Below are 27,135 nucleotides of genomic sequence, written 5' to 3'. Positions count from 1 at the left end.
TATTTAATTAGATCTCTATTATGACTTTTGGTCTTATTTGATTGACTTTTAATGTTTTGACTTTAGTCTTAATTGATTGACTTTCAATATCTTGACTTTAGTCTTGCTTAATTGACTTTAATTTTGACTTCAGTCTCACATGATTGACTTTAAGACCTTGACTTCAGTCTTGCTTGATTTACTTTAAATTTTTGGAGAAGCCCCTCTAAAATATCTTTAATTCTTTGGACCCCCAAATTGAGGGGTCCTTAAAGAAATATCCCACGAACCCTCAACGATTTTGCCTGAGAGCCCGATTGATCGATTTTTTAGGTTCAAATTTTTAAATTAATTTTATTAATGTTTAAATTTAATTATTTAATATTTTATTTATTAATTTCGGAATTTTTTATCATGAAAATTGTGAAATTACCATTTTACCCCCGGAGAGGACTTTTCACATTTTAAGTCAGTTTTTGATGTTCTAGGATGTTTTAGAATCGGTTTTTCGTAAGGAATTCAATGAGAATGTTGGTTTGTGTCATTTATGAAAATTTTTATGTGAAATGATTGTGAACTTTATGAGGGGCATTTTCGTAATTTTGTCAGATTCTGTTAAAATTGGTGAAATGATTTATTTGGTTCCGATTTGTTATTTTATGTGTTCGAGAGAGTTTTCCTAAGCGTAATGTAGGCTCTAGAGTTGTTTTGATGTTAGGGGTATTTTGGTAATTTGGTAATTTTTAGTGATTTTTATCGTGAAGCTTCTTTTTGGTTTGCAAGATGATGATTTCTATGTTTCTGGGGTTGTGTTTTCCTAGCGTAGCGTGATTTTTAAGGTTTTGTCAGTTCGAGATACCTCATCTGGATTTCTGAAACAAATCTGGTAACAAAATAAAGCAATAGAATACACATCCATCATTGGGAATCCTTGCGATCGGGTTGACGAATTGATTAATCAGGCGAATGCAAAAATGAGGTGTCTACACAAACATTTAAATTTTGATCTAGCGAAGGCCGGTGAGCTTAGAAAACTCCAACTCACTGAGTTGGAAGAATTAAGGAATGATGCTTACGATAGCGCAAAACTTTACAAAGATCGAACGAAAATCTGGCATGATAGGCATATTCAGAGAAAATCTTTCCACGTAGGGCAGAGAGTGCTCCTTTATAACTCTCGCCTTCATTTATTTCCAGGGAAATTAAAGTCTCGTTGGACTGGACCATTTTTGATTCACAATATTCACCCTCATGGAAACATCGAGGTACTCAACCCAGCCAATGGAAATATTTTCCAAGTCAATGGCCAAAGGCTGAAGCCATTTCAGACTCTCCCTCATTCATCGGAAAAAGATTCATTTTTGAGTAATCCTGTGTACCAGGATTAGCTCCAGTTCCATGTCTGGCTGAAGACATTAAACTTAGCGCTATTTCGGGAGGCAACCCTTGATTTGTGTGCTTATTTTGTCAATTTTTTTTCCACATTTACTCACCTTCTAAAAAAGTTTAAATCTTTTCAAAAAAAAAAAAAAAAAAAAAAAAAAAAAAAAAAAAAAATTTCGGACCACTTATTTTGGCATACTTTTTATGTGGCGTGCTTCTTAGCTTCTACATCCTATGCGGAACACTTCTGTTGGTTGTACCTACAACTTCTGCTACGTAATGACATCCGTTTTCAGGTGTACTCTAAACCTCTACTCTTTAATCATTGAGGACAATGCTAAATTTAGGTTTGGGGGTGTGGGATAGCACATTTTAATTTTTGTACATTGTTTTCGGTACATTTTCAAAAATACCTTCATCAAAATTTTTATATGTACTGTCATCATACGAATTTTTAAAACCAGGCTCATGTCCAGTTTGTTTATAAATTCTTATTCCTCGGAAACAAGATATTTTGAAAAACAAACTTCACGTCACTTCTGATTGTAGTGAAAAAGTTATTTTGGATTAAGAGTTGTCTTCTTCACTGTCTAGAATGAGAGGGAAAGCTTGAAAAATAATGAACTTTGACCTCCTTGTCCTTTGGTTGGCTGAATAGAAGAAAAAACAGAACTGTAGTTGATATTTTTGGAGACAGCAACCATAGGATTAGACTGGGTACCTTGAAAAGGACTACCTGCTTTTTGAAAAAAAAAAAAAAAAAGAATATCAGAAAAATGATAAAGCGTGAAAAAGGTTGAAAAGAAAAGCAGAAAGATGTGAAAGTTAGAACTGAAAAAGTGCAAATTGTAAAAAGAGTCCAATGGGACCAAAATAGTTCAGTAGGGTGAAAGCCGTCAATGGTAAAAACGTGAGTACACTGGAATATCACAGATAAAGCGCCTTAGAGGTATTAAAGTGAACATCCATACTTCTCACAATCCCAGACAGGAGGCTCAGTTTCGAGTTAGAATTTAGGCAGACCCATACATTTTAGTAGTTAAGAAGGGAAACCTTGTTCCGAAAAATTTATGTTACAATCAGAAAAATTTGTGCACACACTCAAAAGATGACTTTCTGAGAAATTGGTGTGATGGCATTATATACAATAATTTTGAAGTTGTTATCTTTTAAAATGTTAGAATTTTGTGGGTATATTCACTGCAAACCCTCACGAGTCAAACTCGTCCACTAGGGGTAACCTAGGGGTTTAAGGGCTTACTGCATAAGCTAAATGCAGTCGGGAACCTCACGAAAGAGGAGTTGTTTACATTTAAGTTTTGCTCGGGACTAGCAAAATTGAGGTTTGGGGGTGTGATAAGGTCCCAATTATTCGATTTTGGGACCGTAATTACATTAAGATTACCATTGCATAAATGTTAGTTCCTTTAAATAATTGCAAAATTATTTTATTTATCCAAATTAATAAAGCTAATGATATATTAGTGTTAATTGTAGCGCACGTGGAAGCCAACAAATCGCGAAACAATTACGGTTACAATACACGAGTCGAAGGGAAGTTTCCAGAAAAATCTCGGTCGATTTGGGCGCCACGTCACCGCGCCGCGGCTAGGCATGACCGCGCCGCGGTCATTTCGAGGAATTTGGTTTCGAGATTTTTACAGAAGCTTCTAGAAGCTTCGGTGGTTGTAACTGAATGGGTAGTTCGAAGCAAATCATCCGAGAAGTTGACCCGATTACCCGAATACAAATGTTATAAATTGGGGGCTCTTCTCTTCTTCTCTTGTTCCATAAGTTTTGATTTTTTTCTTCTTTTAATTTTCTGTAATTTTTCCTTTTGGTGAGTTTTTGAGAGGAGTGAGAACATCAAGAGTAAGCCATTGGCTCTATTGTAACTCTTTTGAGAGATTATCAAGAAAGGAATCAAGTTGCATTTCTATTTTACATTTCCTTTCCATCTATCTTCTTGCTTGTAGTATTGTTGCAATATGATCCTTGCGATGATCGGCTAGATTCTCATTAGAGAAGTCAAGAATGCCGGAGCAAGTTCACTCCATTAATGCTATTTTAATTCATTACTTCTATTTTTTATGCTAATTTTATGAATCTCTTCATGATAAGATCTTCCAATTTAGACTTCCATTTCAAGCTTTGATGAGTGTTACTTAGATAAGCTCAAGAACATTCATGCTCTGTGATGAATGGAAGCATAAGTCGGATAATCTTGCATAAACAAGAGACCTTCATAAAGACTTTTGGATTCCAATCAATGGTTATATCGAATCATCTTCCGATCCACGAGCAATGACTTGCTACGTGGATTGAGTCATGTTCTAGAATCAATTAGCATTTTTGGGTAACTTGCAAAGGTAATCTTGAATTCTCTAAACTCTTTTCCTTATACATTCAATCTCTATTGTTAGTTTAATTTCATTTACCAATTAGTTGCTACTTTCTTCTTTGTTTTATTTTTACAAATCAATTTGTTTTAAGAAAAATCTGTTTTCTAAATTCTGTTTTGGCATTTTTATCCGAATGAATCCTTGAATCCTCATTGTCCCTGTGGAACGAATTCGACTTACCCAAAGTCCATTTCTTAATCTTAATCTCTGCATCTCTATTGCAAGTTTTACAACCGATCAGTACTTGATTTCTTCAACGTGACCTCTATATCAGTAAATGATTGCTCTTGAAGACATTGTTGATTCAATTGAGAAAATATAATAAATAAAAATATGAGTAATAAGATGATGAAGAATTTAAGATTGTTATATAACTTGAGAGAATTAGTAGCAATGAGAGAGATGAGAGTTGAGAAATCTAGTGAAGAAAATTGAGGGGTTGTATGTGTTATATATATAAGAGACGGTAAAAACGGGTAATTTTTTAAAAACAATATTAATTTGATTAAAAAAGCCACTTGTAATGGCATTTTTTGAGGGGTAATTTATTAAATGGATCAAAATGCCACTTCTAAGGGTATTTTGGGTTCCTATTGGTAAATACGAAAATAATTGTTACCTTTTTTGCTAAATATTTATTTCCTTCTTTACTAAATCAAGTTAATATGCAATAAAGAGATGCAACCTTCTTGTGCAAATGTTTTGATGTTTGAGTGGAACATGGTGTCATATCACTTTAGACAAGCCACATATACATGGGGATGTCGGTGTGATGAATTTGTAAAAGAATATTTCAAAGAGATTTCATACATATATGTGCTGTTTTTTGAGTGCTATAATAACCACATGACTCCTAAGTGGTAGAATTGTGGTTCAACAACCTAGGTGTGGTCCCCAGGATCGGGAGATCGATTTTTCTCACCTGTGATTTTACCAAAAATTTATTTATTGTGGCAGGGCGTATCTACAAAGATTCGTCCCACTTTCAAGGGGGTGGAAACTCTTAGATTGCTATGACCTAAAATATTGGAGTCAGATATCTAATATTTTATAATCTATTTTTTTTTCCCCTTTTAGTGTTAGTTTAAAGAATCGCTTAATGTGCTTACCATGTTCTTCTTTGTCACAATAAATGAAATCTATTTGTAGCATACTAAGAGCACCCCTTTTGTAATTAAGTCTGTTGATAGTAGGAACTAGTTTGTGGAAAAGAATCTATGTAATAAAACAAAACTGTAGGTCCCACTTACTACAATTTTTTTGGGGGATAGACGCCTTCCCCCACCCTCCCCTTTTTCAATAATATCCTTCCAATTTTACTCTCTTTCCCAGTTACATCTTTTAGGGTATGAACATTCAGACAAAAGGAGTGGAATCCACCCCCCCCCCCCCCCCCCCTTCCTTCAACTTTATTGTCTTTTCTCTTCTCCCCCTTTCAATAACACTCCTCTAACTTTACTATCTAAGTTCCTCTTTTACCTCTTCAACCCGAAAAAGGATGCTCATGCGGGCAAACTATAATTTACCACTACTATGAAAATTTACTTAATGTAGAGGTATGAGTTTTAGTTGTTAAATACCCGTTCTTAAGATTAATTTACGGAGAAAATATGAATCTTGCTATCTTTATCAGCTTATCGAAACTTTACCACCAATGCACATTTCAGATGGTAAAAGCTATAAGTGAACATCTGCTCAAATTTTTAGTTTTGGTGCAAAGATATAAGTGAACAGGTGGCAGCATGGTTTGGGTATAAACATACATTGAGTTACAAGCTTATGAACCAAGCATTGGATAGAGAAAAGAGGGAGGAGAGATGTAATGATTTATACTACAAGAATTACATATGTAGAGCACTATTGCACTATTATTTTTACGGATACAAACAAGACAGCTTCATACATCACCACTAACTTAAAAAAAGCTCTATTATTTTCGAGGGAAGACTGCATAGAAGGTTCGAATCCAAGTTAGGATGACAACAAAACTTGCAGCAAAGAAAGCAAAACTAGTCCATGGATTCCTAAAATGAATGTGTATATTCAACCACAGATATCCTTGTCTTGCGTTTCTAATGCTTTTCAATGCCCTTTTTAACTTGGTAATAGGCATGAGGATCTGGCACCAAATCATTTGCCAACTCATTGAAGAGTTCAGCAACTTGTTGGTCACTGCCAAGGAAATTGAGGAGTATGCTCTTGGAACGTAACTCCTTCACGTCTTCAGCATGATCGATGAGAGAATCGAGGAAACATATATAGGATGTGACTTGATAATCATGGGAAGCGTCCGGACACATCTCAAAAGCGATCAAGTTGAGAAACTTGTCTCTGGTTGAGTCATCAATGACTATCGGAGCAAGTGAGAGCTCTCCAAAGACCTTAGAGGAATGAAAATGAATGTCCTTCAAGAAACTTGTATGGCTCCTCTTAAAGTTAATACCCACTGTTTTAAGTTCTTTGATCGATCGAAATGATTGCCAAACAGCATTACTCGAATCAGATGAATCAAACTCGGGACACTCACCTAACAATTTTGTTCGAAGAAGATCGAGAAGATGAAGAGGATGTTGTTGCTGTTGTTGATCTCCACTTGAAGTTGAAAACAACACCTTAGGATTCACTTGATGCTTGATAAATTTGTTGACCATTTCTTTACCTTCATTTTCGGGGAATCTAACGCTCAGCATCACCTCGAGAACCAAAAACGGGAGTTGGTTCTCTAGCAAGAACAAGTCTCTCTGTAAGAAGGCCGTAATATAGCAACACGTTGTCAATTCATTGTGCTTGTTATTCGTGATGCATTCAATGAAATGAAGAACAAAGCAACCATCCAAGAACATTATGCGTGTAAATGCTTCATCATCGTATTTTGTTGTGGAGCCTTCGGCATAGTACTCCCTGGCTTTAGCAACCACCTCTACAACTTTGTTGTAGAAGACCTCAATCCCTATGTCACAACCCGAGACGAATCTCCATGCTGCTGCATTCTTGAGCTTCTCTATCATCTCGAATTTAGGGTTGCCATGGTGATAAGGACCGATAGACGCCACCGCAGGAAGAAAGCATTTCTCATGTGCTTCAATCTCTCGTAACCTCCATGGTATCTTTTGAATTCATGGCTTGATACCCGTATTTTGATCATCAGTTTCCATCATTATGTCGATCAACCAATCATCCCTACTTCTTGGACGGTGGCTAATTTCTATGGTCATACTAGTACGTCTCTCACGTTCATCAGCTATTGAGATAGGCCTAGCACGGCTTCTGGTCATTTCTCCGACTGCTTCAGTAATCATTGTCCCCTTGGACCTTTCCATTGTTGAAACCAAATCGATTTCATTGGTTCGTTCCATTGGAATAAGACTCAAAGTGGGTGATTATCAGTTATAGAGATTGCACAATGTACTTGAATTTATATAGCTGTGAACTAACTACCATGTATAGATAGTATTGCTGGAAGTTCTAGGAATCATGGCTTCCTCACATACCAAGTAAAGGATAAAAGGAGAAAAAATATGGATTATTTGTAAATGATTGGTGCGAACTGAAGTACCAAGTTGGATTACTATTGCAAGTAAGTCTTAAGTATCATGCTTTACTCAATTACCAAGTAATGGAAATTTAGTATTATATGATTATCTTTCTTTTCTAATGCAGATCCTTGCAGTAGCTACAAGTGAAGAATTATGTGGTGTCTCCAAATTGGGAAAAACAAAAGAGTTCGAAGTTGTTGTGAATGTGATCGTGTATCAATCAAGGGATCACTATGATTGAGGTGGGGCTGACAATGGATCTGGTCCAGATAGGACGGGTCCATTTGGGACCAATATGATAAGGATCCGATAAGGACCAGAACTGATCCGATGAGCATTGGAGCAGAATTTTGTCAGATTGGGTTTTTGTTGAACCTTGATTTAGGAGCCAAACCGATCCAATAAAATACGATCAGATTTGGGTCTGGCCAAACCTGTTTGAAACACAAAATCTAAATAAACATCGTATATTTAAACAAAAAGCATAGGTGAGGCTGCAACATTGGAATATTATTAAGAAGGACTTCACTGAGGCGGTTACTTCTTTTTCAGATGTGGTTTTATTCCAGAAGCAGTTAACTCAACATCGATAGCGCTGATTCCAAAGTCTTTGTGATTATCTGTATAAAATCGTTTGTAAAATTTTAGCTATCAGATTGGGAGAGATTCTTCCATGGTTAGTTTCTCAAGAACAGGGGCCTTTCATCAAAGGCAGGAATATTTACGACAATATTGTTATGGCTCATGAAACTATTGATGATCTCAATAGAAAAACTCGCGGTAATAATATTGCCCTCAAGATTGATATGAAGAAAAGCTTATGACAGGCAAAAGTGGGGTTTCCTATTGTCGGTTCTCAGGAGGATGGGCTTCTCTAAACATTTTATCAAGCTATTTTCGGGATGCATTTCTAGTGCATTTTTCTTAGTTATGGTGAAAGGGACTTCATTCGGCTATTTCAAAGGGAGTCTTGGGCTTTGTCAGGATGATCCTTTATCCCGATGCTTATTTATTTAGCAAATGATCCTATAATTTTCACTAAAGCTACTTAAAAGTCTCTTGGTGCTTTGAAGACTTTCTTGGAAACTTATTAGAATGCCTCGGGTCAAAGGATTAGCTTGGAAAAAAGTAGGTTTTTTCTTCCTAAACTTTATAATCCTTCCCATATCCCTTCAATTGTGGATTGCCTAGGGTTTGAGAAGAATGTGCTTCCAGCAAACTATTTGGGAGTTCCTTTGTTTTCGGGTTGGGTTACTAAAGAAATGTGTAGTAACTTGGTTAGGAAGATTACTTGGAAATGAGAGGGCTGGAAATAGAAAATGCTGAGCGAAGGGGGGCGTCTAACTTTATTGAATCATGTCTTATCGTCTATTCCAATTTATCTGGTTTCAATTCTTCCAATCCCCAAATATATTTATTCTCAAATTGAAGCTAGAACCTTGGAGATGAAATGTAATCCAAACTATACTCAATTCAGGCCTTCACCAAAGTTCGAAGGATAAATTGATTTGGAAGGAGTCGCAAATAGGCACTTTTTCTTCAGTTGTTGCATGGGATTCAGTTCGAGTTAAGGAAGCTGAGCAGCGAAAATGAAAGTGATTTGGAAGATTAATGCACCAAAAAAGATGAAATTTTTTGCTTGGAAGGTAGCTCATGGAATCTGTCATGTAGATAGCATTTGAAAAAGGAGGAATTTTTCTTTCCCTTCGCTGTGTACTCTATGTGAGAACACGGAAGAAGATGTTCAGCATTTGTTTTTCAAATGTCGCTTTGCTTGCTTGATTTGAAATTATTTCAAGGCTGCATTTAAGGATGGTTCAGGTCCTATGAATTCTTTCCAGGATAATTGCAGTTGGCGAGGGCCGTCTTCAACTCAATTTGGTTTTTCAATGCTGCCCCATGGGTGATCTTATGGTCATTATGGACAGCTAGAAATCGGTACTTGTTTGAAGGGATAAAATCTTCAATCAATAGAGATATTGAGAAGATATCTTCTTGGTTGTTAGAGTTCAGCTCTGTTGGGCATTTTAGACTTACTTCTTCGGTGCTTCACAATAGAATCTTGCAGCTTATGGGTGTCTCTATTAGTTCTAATCCTGGTCCAAGTGGAGGTGGTTTTATTCTCAGAGATTCTTTTGGGAAGGTTCTTAGTGCAGGTTGCAACCCTCTTGGTGTCAGTTCCAATAATGTGTTGAATCTTTAGCTCTTCTTCATGCATGGAAGTTCTTAAATTTATTTTAATAATGTTATGTTATTCAATGAAAGGCATTGAAGTTAATATTCAATTATAGCATCACAGTGGAGGCTTGGTAACCTCGAATTACCACAAACATTCATCTACTTCTATTACTCAGATTTATTGATAACAACAGTTTCTCAGCATCGAACCTCAAGAAGGTGACAGACACAGAGAGTTAACAACGGATAGAGAATGCAGGAGGGAGATAGAGAAAGAATGTGCGAGAGATTTGATCTAGTGTAACACACACTCACAACTTAAGTTAATAATGACTGTTAAAAACTGTCACAATTAACGACGGCCTTTACCAGTCTTTTTTAGCGCAATCGCTACAGATGCAATATGATGTAGTGCTTGCCACTTCTCTAGTCCAAATAATGCCTCTCCATGCCTAGAAGCGTCTCGAGGAACCTGACATGATCAAATAACTCCCACTCTAGCATGCCTCTAACCCATTCAGCTCACATCGATTTAATCTCAACCACTTCCCAAAATTATTTGATCATGCCTGCCCAGTTCTAATTCTAATTTTATTCTTACATAAATCCTAATTTTTGTAATATATGCGTGTTTGTAATTTTTTTTTCTTTGCATGTGCCATCACTACAAGAAAACAGGGATATAGCGACGGCCAAGACCTCGCTATATCTTTCAAAGTTTGTCGCTATTTCCGTTACCGATGGCCAAAGTGATCGTTGCTGCTCATCAGTATAACTGAAGTTGCTATATCTTTCTATGACGGCCACCATTACAATGACTGTCGTTATAGGCATTTTTGCAAGAAATTTTTTTTTGAGAAAACTTTTTTTGCAGATGGAAAATAAGGTTATAGCTACGACCATGCATAACCCTCGCTATAGGGTTTCGATTTAAAAAATAAAATATGCAAAATAATTCTCTATGAAAAAAGTAAAAGTAAAATAAATAAATAAATAAATTTCAATTGTTTCCAAAGTAAAACTTAAAAATAGAGAATCCAAAGGAGAGAGAAAGAGAAAGAGAGAGAGAGAATCCTGGATTTTCAGATCTGGGGACAATTCTCGGCTTACCACCCTTCTTCTTCTTCCCGCCTCTGTTTTTCCCCAAACGTGAGACTGAAGTCATGTTTTGATTTTGAATGCTTCTGAAACAATGCCCTTGCCCTTGGTCTTCTTCCAAAGACCACTTATTTAAATACCCCTCTCACTGTTTTGGTAAATATTTGAGATACCCTTTTGTTTTCAAACTGTGGTCTCCTCCCCCAAAACCATTATTTGAATAATCCCCTCTTTGTTTTCGTAAATATTTTAGATACCTGTTTGTTTTCAAGTCGATAACATGCACCTCCCTAACCTTGGTCTCCACTGAAAGATTTGTTTTTGAATGCATCAAATGTATCCAATGTATCAAAATGTATCGCTATAGTTTCAGTTTCTAAAAAAATTGAAACATTGAAACAATATTAGATTTTAGACCATGGGTGGGCCATCTCCATCCTCTTATGGATTAACAATCCTACCATGGAAGAGGCTACAACTTTATCTCTTCTTCCTCACTAAAAGCTCTCTTGTTAATCCTTGGATCTAGCTGGTTAAACCATCTAACCCATAATTTTTCCATGGAAAAAAATATCTCGGAAGGAAAATCATAAATAACCATCAAACCAAAGCATTGATTCCATGATGAATCAAGACTCAAAATTCAATATAGAGGATAGAGAACTCAAAATCTTCATTTTCTAATCGAAAAAAAAAAAAAGGAAAATAAGTTAGGATTTTCGATTCTTTGAAAGTACTACAAATATTATCCTATGGTTTGTCTTGAAATTCATAGCATGCTTTGAATTCAAAATCTAATGAGCTATCTTATAGCTTCAACAAATATATAATTTTAAAAAGCGATGTTTCGATGTCTTCTTCATAATACGCTATAAACATTGATCTTAGAGGGTTGTATATAGATAAACACCTTCATCCTTTGTAATATGTAGAAGCTAGTCATTGAATGCCTTCCTGAAGAGAAAATTAATCCCCTAAGTCCATCAAATTGAAGATTTTTGTTAACTGGTGTCTAACTAGTAAGAATTCAAATCGAATCATTCTAGAGAAGCATACATGTTTAACTTTTCTAATTCAAAGAGAAAACAAACATTTTGAACCTAACTCCATTGTTCGCACCCATGAAACACTACAAAACTAGAACCAATTCAGCCATATAAGCAATGATGTTTCTACATTCCCCATCCTCTTTCATACATCTCAGCAATGATATTTCTGTATGTGCCAAACATCCATACAATTATAGAAAGGGACACATTCATCATGTAGAGAACAAGATCAATTATAAATCTCATACCTGAACATTGTTGTACAGCCACAGCTTATGAATCCCATAATCCACAACCCGCACCCAAGAAACACAAGGCATTTATAATTCAATTTGCAACAGAATAAGCGGATCAATGGAAAACTAGTTTAGGGAGTCTAACAAACATAAGGCATTTATAATTCAAGAATGTAGATTAGACCTAAAGCATGCCATGTTAAATGCTACTAATACATTGCACAAAATAAGCTCGACCTTTTGAAAGGGAGCATGTGTGATTTGAAGCAAAAAAAGCTAACTTGTAGAAGGTGGAATTTCCAATTTCTTGTCGTTTGTGTTACAAGTTTGGGAATAAATGGAAGCAATTACACTAAATGCTTTTCACAGAGTGCTTAATTTACTAGATTATGTATTAACAAAAATCTAGAAAAGAAGATAATAACAATGGTTATTATGAAGATGACATGATGAAACCGCACTATATTTCTCCTCTTGTCATAATTTAGAACATCAAATTAAGTTCCATAATGTTTATACTAGTCAATAGACTATAATGTATAGTTCTGACAATGGTGGTTCAATGTGAGCTGATTTTGTTAGTAGTGGTGGCAAGGGGCTGCAAGTGTGAGAAAGCAGTATATAGACAAAAAATAAACAAGGAAAGACGGTATAATATTAGTAATTTACCACAATACCAAAGTCCATGTGACTGATGTTTTCTATCACACAGGGAGCATTAACAACATCATAGAGATGGAGAATTGAAACCAAATGATTCATCTTCATCAACATTGCAAGAGGTTGGCCTATGCCTTTGGCGACTTTGAATCCAGGTGCCCCACCTTTCGCTCAACAATTCACTCGCCTCAAAACAAAACTGCCCTCCATCTTTCATTCCATAGTCCAAACAATATATAACAAAAATCAAAATCCACGACAAAATTTCATATTGGATGTGATTCAAAAAGAACTAAGAGTCCACAATAAAAATGGCCCCTCAAGCATCTTGTAGTGTCAAGCAAGCATTAAATCAACACGATTTTTTTAAAATTTTACATACTTCTAATTTTACAACCATTAGTAATTAAAGAAGCTTAAAACAAAAGTCTACACAGTTCTCAACATTCACTAATACTTCAAAGGAGCAACTACAAATAACTCAAAGCAGTAAGATGTGCATGACAAAATATATGAAAATGCACCTTCCATGACCAAATTCTATTTTGCTGATATTCTTGTTGATACCATGACTTGAATTTTAGATCTTTCAATTGAAGTGATACCCTGACTTAAACTTCAGATCTTTCAATTAAAGTGATTTTAAGCATCTATCGACAATCAAGTTAAATTTTACCACAATTACACATTAGTTTACTATGACAACAAGTACATAATGCTGAAAAAAAAAAGATACACCTTGTTTATATGAATTAGGATAGAGATACTCCCTATTTTAGACATCCTGAATTGTACATGCCTTGAAGACAGTCCTCACAAAATTTCAATCCATTATGACATACTATATTAAAACTTGACTTGAAAAAACTGGATTGTTCGATCGAACCCAAGTATCCTAGTTCCAATCACATTTTGGTATACTCGTCTAGCTTAATCCTTGGTTTTGGAGATTTATTATGTATGAACTATATTTTCTGTAAGACTTAGATGTGCATATCTATAGTTCTTTACTGCTATGAATTTGTGTGATTTATTATCAGGTTCGCAGTCTTGAATCCATTAAAGCTTCATTTAAAGTTGAAAAAGCTAATGGAGTCTGCATAAAATCGATCACATTTAGAAATAAATTGGGCAAAAAAGGATCTTGGTAGCTCTGATCAAAGTTCACCAAATTAAAAATATATATATATCTGCTACTAGGTCTACTTTTTCTACATTCAATTCAGACAAAATCATAAACTTTCAACTTTACACATGCATTCCAGATCAAACAACACCGAATCGAATCCAATCCAATCAACCTTGGAAACAACTTTGAACTTAAATACTCTAAACTTTACAACAAATGCATCAAAATCAAACCAGAAACTTCGCTCTAAACTCAAATACATGTTTGAACACTTCAGATTTGTAAATGACCTCACAGATTCAGCCACAATGACAGAATGTTGTTCATTTAATACGTTTCAAGATCAGAAAAATTGATAACTGAGTTCAAATTCATTTGAAAAAATACAAATCATGAAGAAATCCAAGCATTGAAGCTCAATTAACTGTGACAAAGGTAGGGTTAAAATGCATAATTGCATACCTGTAAGAGAAATTTTTGCTATTTTAAGATCAAAATGGTTTATTGAATCTCTCTCTCTAACTTAGATTGTTGTCGAGAATCACAACACGTGAGTAAGAAATTGAAATCCTAACATAATTTAGGGTTTAAGACGGTGGCAATGGTGGCGAAGATTCTTAGGTTACTAATCGAGGAAACGAGAAAGAAATTGGAGATAATCCAAAATAATAAATAAATAAATAAGATATAAGGATGACAGAAAAATAAAAAAAATTCTTACTTGGTTTGGAGGGTTTTTCGATGATGGTGGCATCAAGATTTCGAACGTCTAACAGAAAGAGAGATGATTGACAGTTGGGAGTAATATAAAAAGGGGTTAAAAGCACTATAGCGATGATCGGTAATTGTAACTGGTAATCTTCCAAAAAAAAAATAAATCTGCCATTAATTTGTTTTACTAACTCTACTGCGACAGCTAGGTTGTGATCATCACTAATTTCCGTTGCTATAAGTCTAGTTTCTTGTAGTGCATCTAGCTATCACTATGTGAAAAAGGGGTAAATTCAACATGAAAAATAGGGCTAAATCTGACAAATCCTGCATCAGATTTACCCATTTTTTCACATAGTGAACTAGTATATAATTCCCTACAGTAACGATAGATAAATACAAAAACTTTCACCAACTTGGAGAAAAACCATAATGATCAACCCCAATCAAACATCTTAGTTCAAAAATACGTTTCGTAAATATTGCTTTTGAGAATGAAAAACCAATAAGATAATGGGTCGGCTGGTTCTGGTGAGTCATGTAGAAATACAAAAACACATGATCCTGATCATGTATAGAAGAAATCCAATGATTGGGATTTATACTTATCCCGATAACCCACATTTCAGGAACATTTATCCCGAGGATAAATCTTGACCGTTAGACTTCGTGTTTAAATGGTGGAAGTCATATTTTTTTCCATGAGTAATTCTTCACGAGTCTTGGAACCTAACCCGTTTTTCAAATAAAAAATAATAATACAGGGAGCACTCTTTCTAATTTCCAGTAACACCTCTCTTATATTACACAAATAGTAGAAAATGTAAAACATTTTAGTTGTTTAAGTAGAAATTGGGATGTTTAATTTGAAAATTTGAATCACGTTGTCTTTGATGGCCAGATTCCATCTACTATTGCTCATTTAACAAATTCCTCGGACCATAACATAAACCAAAAAAGATCTCTTCAAACTTGCCATTTTTGGTGTGAAAGTTAGATTTATATGCAAAATGGTAGAATTAAATCCTAATTAGACATAAAATCTTCAATAACATATCTTATTCTTTCGCAATCTCTAATATGATTTGGTGTACCCCTGGTACACCTTATTACAACAACCCATAACTAATACGATTGACAATTACCCTTGAGGATACATGGATGAAAGCTTAATAAGTCCATTTTTATTGGTAAAAGAGAAAAAAAAAAAAATTGAAAATTTTACTTCTTAGGGAAGACTGCGAAGTAGCTTTGAATGCTAGTTAGGATGATGACATAAGTTGCTGCAAGGAAAGCGATAGCGGTCCAAGGACTACTGAAATGAGTGTGCACGAATTGACTAATAGAGACCCTCATTTTGCTTTTGCAGTGCAATTCAATGCCCTTTATAACTTCATAATAGGCATTAAGATCTGGCACCAATTCCTTTGACAACTGGTTGAAGAGATCAGACACTTGGTTGTCGCTTCCAAGGCAGTTGTAGAGTATGCCCTTAGATCGCAGCTCCTTCACATCGTCTGCACAATCAATAAGAGAATCAAAGAAATAGATGTAGGAGGTGACTGCATATTCGAGGCGGGCATCTGGACACATCTCATAGGCAATTAAGTTGAGAAACCTAGTTTCGGATAAGTCATCAACGACTATTGGAGGAAGTGATAGCTTTCCTTGGAACATGTGAGGTTGGAAATGAATGTCCTTTATACAACTTGTTTGGCTCCTCTTCAGTTTAATTCCCACCGCTTTAAGGTCATTGACTGAACGGAATGTTTGCAAAATGGAATGTGATGGGTCAGATTTGGGTCTGTCAGTACCGATCAGTTTTATACGAAGAAGGTCAAGAAGATGAATGGGTTGTTGATCTGTATGATCCCCAATGCTAGAAGAGCAGCCTGGGGGACTAATTATCAGGTTGAGAAATTCATGGAGCATTTTTTCCCCTTCATTTCTAGTGTATTTTAACATCATCAATACCATGAGAACTGCATATGGAAGTTGGTTCTCAAGCAAGAACAAGTCTCTTATTATGGAGGTTCTGGTATAGGGTGATATGGTCGGCTCATAGTGCTTCTTATTCACGGTGCAGTCCATAAAATGCAAAATAAACATACCATCTGCGACCATCATTTTCGTGAATTCTTCATTGTCATATGTAGTAGTGGAGCCATCAGAGTAACACCCCCTGACTTGATCAAGCATCCCGGATACCGCACTGCAGATGATTTGTAGAATACTGACAGAACCTAAGAGGAATTGTTCACCATATATTTGCTTCAGTCTCTCTGTGTGCACGAACTTGCCATGGTGATAAGGGCCAATCGACACCACCTCTGGATAAAAGAATTCCCTGCGGCCGTTCATATTTAGCAGCCTCCTTGGTATCAATTGAATTTGAGGCTTGTCCCTTATGTTGATTATGACCGACTGATTATCTGTACCACTTCCTCGGACAGGGTCGATGCGGGATCTACCGTGGATGTTTGATCTGTTTTGATTAGGTATGGACATGGCGGGAACAGTGTTTGAACTGGTTGAACTGCTTTCATTAGGTATGGACATGGCGGGAACACTGCTCATATTGTATAATCATTAGACACTGACATGGCATCATGTGTTTCATAATTTATATGGAAGTTAAGTATCATGCTTTCCTAGCATACCAAGTAAAACAAATGGATCTTTTGACAGGATTAGTTTGGCTTTATTCTTTTCTTGTTACATAAGAGAGCTAGCTTTTCTGGCAAGTGGTTAACGGCTTCAGAAATTTTGCTAAAAAAATCCGGGATTGACTAATCACATGAGCCCAAGTGTCTTAAATGCTTCCCAAATTTACAAAACTACCCTTCTGGGCACTCTGACCAAAAAAATCTCTCCATTAAGTAGTATCAGAAAAATCAGTATTTATTTTTTTTTTTTCATTTTGTCATCTTCAACCTTTTGCATGGTGATAATGATGACAATTATGACGACACTGATGATAATGATGAAGGCATTGAAATCATTTTTCATTAATGTACAAAAGAAGATTAAGGTCAAGAGGGCATGCCATTGGCTTGAAAACATATACATCAAATATCTCAAATATTCACCAAAACATTGTGGCCATGTGGAAGGGTGTGATTAGTTTGAAAACATAAGGGTCCATGTGTCATGTAAAGAACATGGTTTCTTCAAAATTTAGTAATTTTTAAGAAAAAAATGCTAAAGTGACTTCAAATAACAATAAAAGTAATATTGAGAGTGAACTTGGTTTTGGAGAAAATCAAAGATGCTATTTCAAGTCACTGTAGTAAGGATTCTTCTTTTATAAAATAAAAATATATATATATATATTGTTTTCGAACTAAAAACAATGCAATATTTTAGAATGAATGACATTGGAGTGACCTCAATTCACACTTTGCTGTGAATGCTTTCACATCAGCAAAGTGTTAATTGAAGTCAATCTTAAGATCACTCCAGCACGAGTCTTTATAAATCTTTTAATTTAAAAGGGTAGTTTAAGTATTTCATCAAATATAATGTTGAAGAATGTATTTCTATTAATTAGGATTGGTTTACAATAGTCCAACTAGGATCCACCCTAATGAAAGTATCTCATCCCACAGATTGTGAAATCGGTGGGACTTAGTAGTCCACTAAACCACTTTGTTATGATCCCTCTTAGTGCAGCCGGTTGGATCTTGCACCTTCATTATCTCTCAGTGGAGATTATCAAAATAGAACCATAGATGCTTTTCCTTTAGTTACGAGTATTGTATATTCAAGGAAAATTGATGGTTTTGTGGGAACATCACCTCATTTCAGTACTGACAACAGTGCCCTAGGAAGTCAGTCTAGTACAGCTCTTGATTTAAATAAAAATAATGAGAGCTTATTATAGGTAAATAATCTTTTTTTAAGGATAGGATCCCACTCAAGGATTTGTTGAGCAACGGACTTAATAAAGTAAGGGAGTTTTTGTAATAAAAGTATAAATCTGCCTAGTAAATCTCTCTTTTTAAGTAAGCATATCATGCCTTCCTCACATACCAAGTAAAGGATGTGGGTGTCCTATGAAATTTTTTTTTCCTTTATTCTACTGGTAAAGTGCACCTGCGATGATGCACGTGATATAACATTTATTAATTAGAGATGACAAACAAGAATATTATCATTTGATTAATAAAAGGATTATACAAAATTTTAACCACTGACATTCTAAAACATTAATACAACTTCTGAGTCAATCAATAAGATTTCAACGTTATTCATGCCGTCTTGATATTTTCTATATAATTGATTAAAGATTTTATTTTAGAGATAAAGAATACGTCAATGTGTTAGTAGTGGTGGATTCTATTCTTTCATTTTTTTAGCTTTTTATTTCTCAGCAAATTTTGGACTTCCGTGCTAAATTTCTCATATATATTTTGTTTCGCATGCATCATAAGATCGGCAATCAATTTTGAGAAATAAACTTTAAAGGCCTCACAAAAATATTAATTTGCATGATGCCTCTCATTGAATTTTAACTTATCCAATTAAACAATGAATAAATTTTGGAACTAATAATATATATATATATATATATATATATATATATATAGTTATTATTTAAACATATCCAGGTAAATATTAAATTACCTATGTTTTCAAATTTCAAACTGATGAGAACCCCTTCTACTTCAAAAATTAAACATGAACAACAACTAAACAATGAATAAATTTTGGGTCCAGTCATGTTTCCTCTTTTTTTTTTCTTTCTGATTTAGACATATTCTGGTAAATATTAAAATACCGGATGTTTTCAAATTTCAAACTGACGAGAGCCCCTTCAACTTCAAAATTTAAACATGAATAACAACATATGCCATGTTCATCAGCAAATAATAAAAGGAACAAAGTGGAGGTAGAGGTGGTATGGTTATCTCTTCAGTTTGAAAACACAAAGATAGTATCCCAAATATTCAGCAAAAGGAGGAGGGACATGTTTAAATCTCCCATTTTCATAGCACCCCCAGTTTTTAGACCCTTAATTACAAATTTAGTTTGAAACCAACCGATAGGACTCACCCGTGAAACTTTTTTTGTTGTGTAGGTAGATCTCTACACAAAAAAAGGGATATTAGGAACGGTTTTGAACTTTCAGCATTTGGGAACGGCTGAAAACAGTTTCCAATATGAAACTATAAAAGACAAAGGGTATTCCGTGGTGCACCAACGAAGAATAAAACATTATTCTGAGCTGCTATTATCACCCCCAACTTTTACTTATTGCACCCGAATTTCTCAAATTATATAACACAGCCCAATTAAAGAATAAAACACACCATTCCAACATTAAAAATGTTTAACTCAAATTATTCTAACCATTACCAAACATTATAACGCTCATTGAAACAATTTAAATAGTAGTTTACAATTATGATTAGGCTCATATAAAATATTAAACCCAAAAAATAGTAAAATAATTTAAAAAATTCACCTGTTGTGGGAAATCATTAAAAAAAATATCTTAAATTATATCCCTATCTCTCCATATTTAGGATCTTCCTCCATGCTTACACTCAACTAGAGACACTTGTTTCAATTTGGAACAACATTTTCAAGTAGAAATCCGCATGCCACACAAAGAAGTATGGTCCACTAAGTTGGCAAACATAGCGCACAAAGAGGTTGGAACTCGTTGACCACCAAATGTTTTCAGACCTGCCACGTATACCATCATCTTAGGAGGATAACCCATTACATGAAATGAAATCCCACCTACAAAAGTTCCGACAAGAATAATTGAGAGCCAGGATAGTTTTAGAAGTAAATATATGGAAAGAAAATAGGTATCAATAGTTGTCATTTACGAAGAAGATGAACAAACATTCCTAATGTTCTTCCAATAAGAGATATTAACAGTAGGAAATGAACAAATAACTTGATAATGCATAGAAAATAACTCCTTAAAGGGAAAGACTGAAAATATTCATCCATCAAATTCTAATCCATAGCTAATATTTAAAACCATAACAAACCAAACAAGTACGTCGAATCTTGAATTTTTTTTTTTTAACATAGTAATGAATGTCAAACTAAGAGTAGATATACCTAGGGTGTGGAGAACCCTTGATTGGCTTCTACCCATACTTTCTCCATAAATACTGATATCTGAAATCTTGTCACTAATTGCAAGCACTTTGGTGGTTCTCTTCACCCTCCTATAAAACAGAACATTGTCAGTGAGTGATTAAAAAAACCAATTGAACATAACAAACTAGAACATAAAAGTAATGAAATCTAACCTCCTCCTTGAACAATGGCATCTACCACTACTACTCCCCCCTTTCACACTCTCATCACCCCCTTTAACATAAAAGGGACTATCTAGTATCGTATTTAATTCACACCTTATTATTCACATAACATGTAATGAGCTACATTGAATAAAAGACTAACTATGGAAAAGCTTTCTAGCTGCCATTATTTAAGACTGGCCTTGGAGAAAACCTTAAACAACACTGTATGTTAATTCTAAGGAAAAAAATAGTATGCATTGGTAGAAGCAGTAAAGTAGGGAGTATATACCATCTGAGATGACTATTACACCTCATAAGGTAAGAATGTTCTATGGGTTTTAGCATTCTAAAGTATATATTGGGACCCACAACAAAGGGAAGAATACCAACATAAATAATAATGAAAGTGCAATTATGAGGATTCATTACTTGAAAAGTTGAAACATATTCAACATTGTGGTTTAATTGGAAATACCAAGGAAAGAATAAAGATTAAAGAAGCAAAGGAAAAAATAGAAATAAAATAAAAAGAGAAAAATAATAATATATTACAAAGAAGGCATGTCACTACAAAAAGCTTGGTTTTAGCAACACATTTTTAGGGGCTGTAGACACCCCATTTTTGCATCCGCCTGATTAATCAACTCGTCAACCCGATCGCAAAGGTTCCCAATGATGGATGTCTATTCCAATGCTTTATTTTGTTACCAGATATGTTTCAGAAATCCGGATGAGGTATCTCGAACTGACCAAACTTAGAAACCACGCTACGCTAGGAAAATACGACCCCAGAAACATAGAAATCATCATCTTGCAAACCAAAAAGAAGCTTCACGATAAAAATCACTAAAAATGATTAAATTACCAAAATACCCATAACCTCAAAACAACCCTAGAGTCTACGTTACGCTTAGAAAAACTCTCTCGAACACATAAAATAACAAATCGGAATCAAATAGATCATTTCACCAATTTTAACAGAATTTGACAAAATTACGAAAATGCCCCTCATAAAGTTCACAATCATTTCACATAAAATTTTCATAAATGACACAAACCAACATTCTCATTGAATTCCTTATGAAAAACCGATTCTAAAACACCCTAGAACATTAAAAACCGACTTGAAACGTGAAAAGTCCTCTCCGGGGGTAAAACGGTAATTTCACAATTTTCATAATTAAAAAATTCGAAATTAATAAATAAAACATTAAATAATTAAAGTGAAACATTAATGAAATTAATTTAAAAATTTGAACCTAAAAAATCGATTAATCGGACTCTCAGGCAAAATTGTTGAGGGTTCGTGGGATATTTCTTTAAGGACCCCTCCATTTGGGGGTCCAAAGAATTAAAGAAATAATGGAAGAGGGTTCTCCAAAAATCAAAGTAAATCAAGCAAGACTGAAGTCAAGGTATTAAAGTCAATCAAGTGAGACTAAAGTCAAAATTAAAAGTCAATTAAGCGAGACTGAAGTCAAGATATTAAAAGTCAATCAATTAAGACTAAAGTCAAAACATTAAAAGTCAATCAAATAAGACCAAAAGTCATAATAGAATTCTAATTAAATAATAACTCTATCTAATAGAGTTCTAACTTAAAAACAATTCTACCTAAAACAATTCTAATTAAAACACAATTCTACCTAAAACAATTTTAACTAAAACACAACTCTAATTAAAAGAGATATAATTAAACACTAACTCTATCCAAATTAACCCCTAAAAAAATCTATAAATAGAGGTGCTCACACCCTATTTTCGTATCAAATCATAAACCCTAGGAGAAGTAGGTCTAGAAGCTCCCCTAGCCCCCCATAAACCCTAGTTTTGGAGCCCCAACTCCTTAACTAACATCCCTCCTTCAATTTTAGTCTAGAAAACACCCAAAAGCCTTCTAAAAACACCCCAAATCCGCAACGAGCTTGAAGAGTTCAGATTCAAAAACAAGGAGATACCTTGCCTCAGAGATCCGAAGTCAAATCCGGAAGCAGAACAAAGCAAGGGAGCACGGTACAAGGAGCTCTTTTTGTCAGATCTGAGGGAACAAAGTCCTTGCTATCGGAAAGGTAAATTTTTATTTTTGTTTATTTTTATCTAGGTTTTAGCAATGTAATTTACTTGGGAATTTAGTAGAGACCGGCTTTGGCCGGGCGGGGTTGGTGCCTAACACCTTCTAATCCCGTAACATGATCCCCGAACTCAGTTTTTTTGGTTTTAGATTAGTTTTTATCCGTTTAGAGTCATTGATCAGTTCCTAGATCGTAATAACTAGGTGGCGACTCCCAAACCTCAAGGGTCAAAAGCGGATCTGCGCACCCCGCGGATCGAGGGCGCTTTCAGGGGCGACCAAAATAAGCGCCACTACAAAACACGAGCAATTAGAAATTAAACTTACCTGTGCACGAAAACTAACGAAATTTTGAAAAAAAAACTGCTCTCCCTGTATCATCGAAGTTTTGTGAAACTCTCTCACTCTTTCTACACATCAAGTTCACGATCATTTTGCACAAAAAATTTCATAAATGACACAAACCAATATTTTCATTGAATTCTTTACGAAAAATCGATTCTAAAACATCCTGGAACATTGAAAACCGACTTAAAACGCAAAAGTTCTCTTAAGGGGTAAAACAGTAATTTTTCAATTAAAAAAATTTTAAATTCCAAAATTAATAAATAAAACATTAAATAATGTAAAGTGAAACATTAATAAAATTAATTTAAAATTTTGAACAAAAAAAATCGATCAATGATGCTCTCAAGCAAAATTATTGATGGTTGCCCAAATATTTATTAAAGGACCCCTCCATCTAGGGGTCCAAAGAATTAAAGATATAATAAATGGGGTTTCTCCAAAATCTTAAAGTCAATCCAGTAAGACTAAAGTTAATCTTAAAGTCAATTCAGTAAGACTAAAGTCAAAAATTAAAGCCAATCAAGTAAGACTAAAGTCAAGATATTAAAATCAATTAAATAAGACTCAAGTCAAAAAATTAAAGTCAATCAAGTAAGATAAAAGTCAAAATCTTAAAGTCAATCAAGTGAGACTAAAAGTCAAAACCTTAATAGAATTCTAATTAAATAATAACTTTATTTAAAACAATTCTAATTAAAATATAACTTTACCTAAAATAATTATAATTAAACAATAATTCTTTCTAAAAGAATTATAATTAAATACTAATTCTATCTAAACAAACACTTAAAAAAAATCTATAAATAGGGGTCCCTACAAACTATTTTCGTATGAAAAAATAAATCCTAAGAAAAGTAGATCAAAAAGCTTCCCTACCCTCTCAAAAACCTTGATTTTAAAGTCCCAACTCCTTACCTTAATTTTAGCTCAAAAAATACCTAGAAACCCTTCCAAAACATCCCAGAAATCCATAAAAAAATTAGAAAAATTCATAAGGAGATACTTTGTTTTGGAGATCCGAAATGAATCTGGTGACAGAACGAAGCGAGGAGTGCTGTACGAAAAACTATTCTACTAGATCTAAGGGAACAAGACCGTTGTATTCGTAAAGGTAAAGATTAAATTTTTTTTTATTGATTAAGTCTTTTTAACAATGTAGTTCTATTTGGAAATTAGTAGAGGGCGTTTGTCGGGCGGGGTTGGTGCCTAACACCTTCCAACTCCGTAACGTGATCCTTGGATATAGTTTCTTATTTTTCGTAGATTAATTTTTTTTTACCTTTTAGAGTTCATGTTCGGTTCCTAGACTGTAATAACTAAGTGGCAACTCCCAAATCTCAAAAATCAAAAGCGGATCCGTGCACCCCGTGGATTGAGGGCGCTTTCATACGGTGTGTGCACTTCACATCCTTTTTTGGGTTAGATGCCTTGTAGAGGTTTTATATAGTTCAATTATACGGGGAACATGAAAACTATGTCCGAATAATGTACTTTTGTGTAGGATATTATTGTTTATTTTAAATATCGAGTCTATTTATCAATTTGATTCTTGTTAGAATTTGAATGGTCTAGAGGGAAAAAAACTTACAGGTTATAAGGATTATATACCTGCTTAGAGCGCAACTAGGACACGTCATCAATCGTAACAAGAATGGCATGAAGAAATGAACTATTAAGATAATCTACTAGTTTTTGCTCTCATGCTATAAGATACCTGCTTAGAGTGCAACTAGGATGAGTCATCAATCGTAATATGAATGGCATGAAGAAATGAACTATTCAAATTAGAACGAACAAAAACGCACACAGCCTGAAAATTCCCAAATCAATACAATACAAGAACAAAATACCAAGAGTTCAATTTCGTACTTCTAGAGAAACAAATAGGCTAAAACAAAAACAAAAACCAAAAAAAGAAACAAAACAAAACAAAAATAGAAAAGAAACACAAAAGCAGCATCATGACTTTCATGATCATCAAACAACAAAGAAATAAAATAATATATTAAATCTGAAGCACCTAACATTGTTTTGCACTCAATCATTGAGAAAACCAATACTAGATGGAATTATCATATTTCAAAGCTGAATTTGATGTTGATTTCAATTAGTTATATTTTATTCTGATTTTGATAGGCATTCTTGGATCATGGTAAATAACATATATTGCTGCACAGCTCACGTTCAACGTATCTTAGTTAAATGAACTCTCATTTATGAGTGTCAAAGCCTAGACTTTACAGTGCCATCAACAAGCCAATGTAAAATATAAGTCATATTATCCTAAATTGTGTCATGTTGATATGAACACTCTACTTAAAAAACCAAGTATGTATGATGGATTACTACAACGTATAAAAGAATCATATATGAGACATTTGATGGGGAACTTTGTGCCATTTTGTTTCTCAATGAGCTTGGTCAAATCAACCACAATTAACAAATAATTTTTTATCATCATATCAACTTCATAAAGACTTCCCAATACAAATGCTATTAAAGTTTCTTTCTTACAGGTAGTTTATAAATTTCCCAATAAACTAACTGCATATTGGATCAAAGATCATTATAATGATTTTACTTGATCATAATTCAAGGTCAGTGCACTATGAAGTATGGAAGTAACAAAGTTAAAATAAAACTTTAAATCTAATGAAGTACTACCCATGGCAACTTGCCATGTGTAGGCATGTAGAAAGGAAAAAAGAAAACTATAAAGAAAATCCTAAGAAGGATTATAACCCTAAGGGGGACAACCATATAAACCAATATGGTAAGAGCCTTTCAATGGAGTGGAGTAACTTATTTGAGTGTTAGTGGGACCTACTATCACAACATATATACCATTATTTAGAAAGCCATTTTATTGCGGGGTTTTTACCTAAGTAAGCTATGAATGAAATCATTCATCCTACTGTTTCAAAGGGGTTGCATATGAGGTAACATCTTGAACTGTGTTTCAAGGTGATATAATTGATTTTGAACAATGAGATTGTATAACTCATAATCCAAATGGGAGGGTTCTCGGAAATCATTGCTAAGCCAAGGGAAGATTGACCACCCACCATTGGTGAAGCATTGGAGATTGTACATCTACCTCATAATACAATTGTTTACTAACTTTGCGAATGTCAGATGGGTCCTCAACCTTGAAAATCTGCATGAGTCAATGTTTGGAATGTATCAAATGCCTTAACAAACAATGCTCCATGGAAATTAGTCACAAAAATTCAAAAATAATGATATATCTGGATATAACAAAAAGTAAAGCTAACTTGAAAATATTATTTTTCTGTCTTTGTGGCATTGCTTGCTAGCATACTTAACCAATCCATGGAAAGGACAAAATAAATGACAATGTATGATCTGTATCTTAGCTAGGAACTAGTGTAAAATGTTTCATTAGAAAATCAAGGCACACATGTTCAATGATAGCACAAAGAAGAAGACTTCAGCAACAGGTGACAAAGGACTAAGAAAACAAAATACTAAAAGTTTCGACTGAACAATAAAAGAATGGGCTGTAAATAGGGCCAAGAAAACAATTCATTAATTGCTTGGTGTTTTGCTTAAAGAAACTAAAGAAAGATATTAGGGAAAAAGTTATGGAATCATTTTGAACAGTAAAAGAATAATAGTACAAACTAAATAGGCTGCAAAATGTTTAAGAATAAATAAATAGATCTTTGCCATTAGGTGCCTCTTATGTTTTAGGGTTGATTTCCTAATGAAAGATTATGAGGTGCCTCCAATTGGTTGCTGAAACTTATGCTCACTTCTTGATTATTTTAAGACACTAATGAGGCAAGTCTGTAGGAGTTCTGGTTTGGATAGAATATCCAAAATAGAACTAACCAATTGCCATTCCAATTACAGCAATACAAATTTTATGTTTCAGGTTCATAATTGAGCGTTGTACACTTATCCCTATAAACTATGCAAAATTACTATTATCTTAATAAAATATATATACTCTAGTAATATCAAAAATGAGAGGAACCAAACAATTTCTTGATCTTACCGAATATATGCAGTTGTGTCCAATCTTAGACACATGATCAAGAAAATGACCTAACAATTCCTTGA

At 34.3% G+C, this 27,135-nt stretch overlaps 2 protein-coding genes across 2 annotated transcripts; both read right to left on the bottom strand.

The window, feature by feature from the left end:
* Positions 1 to 5,836: 5,836 nt before the first annotated feature.
* Positions 5,837 to 6,772, bottom strand: LOC147384159 (UPF0481 protein At3g47200-like). The gene has a single exon (XM_086426357.1). The coding sequence runs from the start codon at positions 6,770 to 6,772 to the stop codon at positions 5,837 to 5,839; it is 936 nt and encodes a 311-aa protein (XP_086282483.1).
* An 8,810-nt stretch (positions 6,773 to 15,582) lies between these two features.
* On the bottom strand, positions 15,583 to 16,938 carry LOC147384158 (UPF0481 protein At3g47200-like). Its single transcript, XM_086426355.1, has one exon. The coding sequence runs from the start codon at positions 16,936 to 16,938 to the stop codon at positions 15,583 to 15,585; it is 1,356 nt and encodes a 451-aa protein (XP_086282481.1).
* Between the last annotated feature and the right edge of the window lie 10,197 nt (positions 16,939 to 27,135).

Source organism: Akebia trifoliata, chromosome 15 (assembly GCF_017979445.1).
Source record: "Akebia trifoliata isolate Shusen 1 chromosome 15, ASM1797944v1, whole genome shotgun sequence".
Taxonomy (NCBI): domain Eukaryota; kingdom Viridiplantae; phylum Streptophyta; class Magnoliopsida; order Ranunculales; family Lardizabalaceae; genus Akebia; species Akebia trifoliata.
The sequence above is the reverse complement of the archived record's forward strand: the minus strand, read 5'-3'. Positions and strand labels throughout refer to the sequence as shown.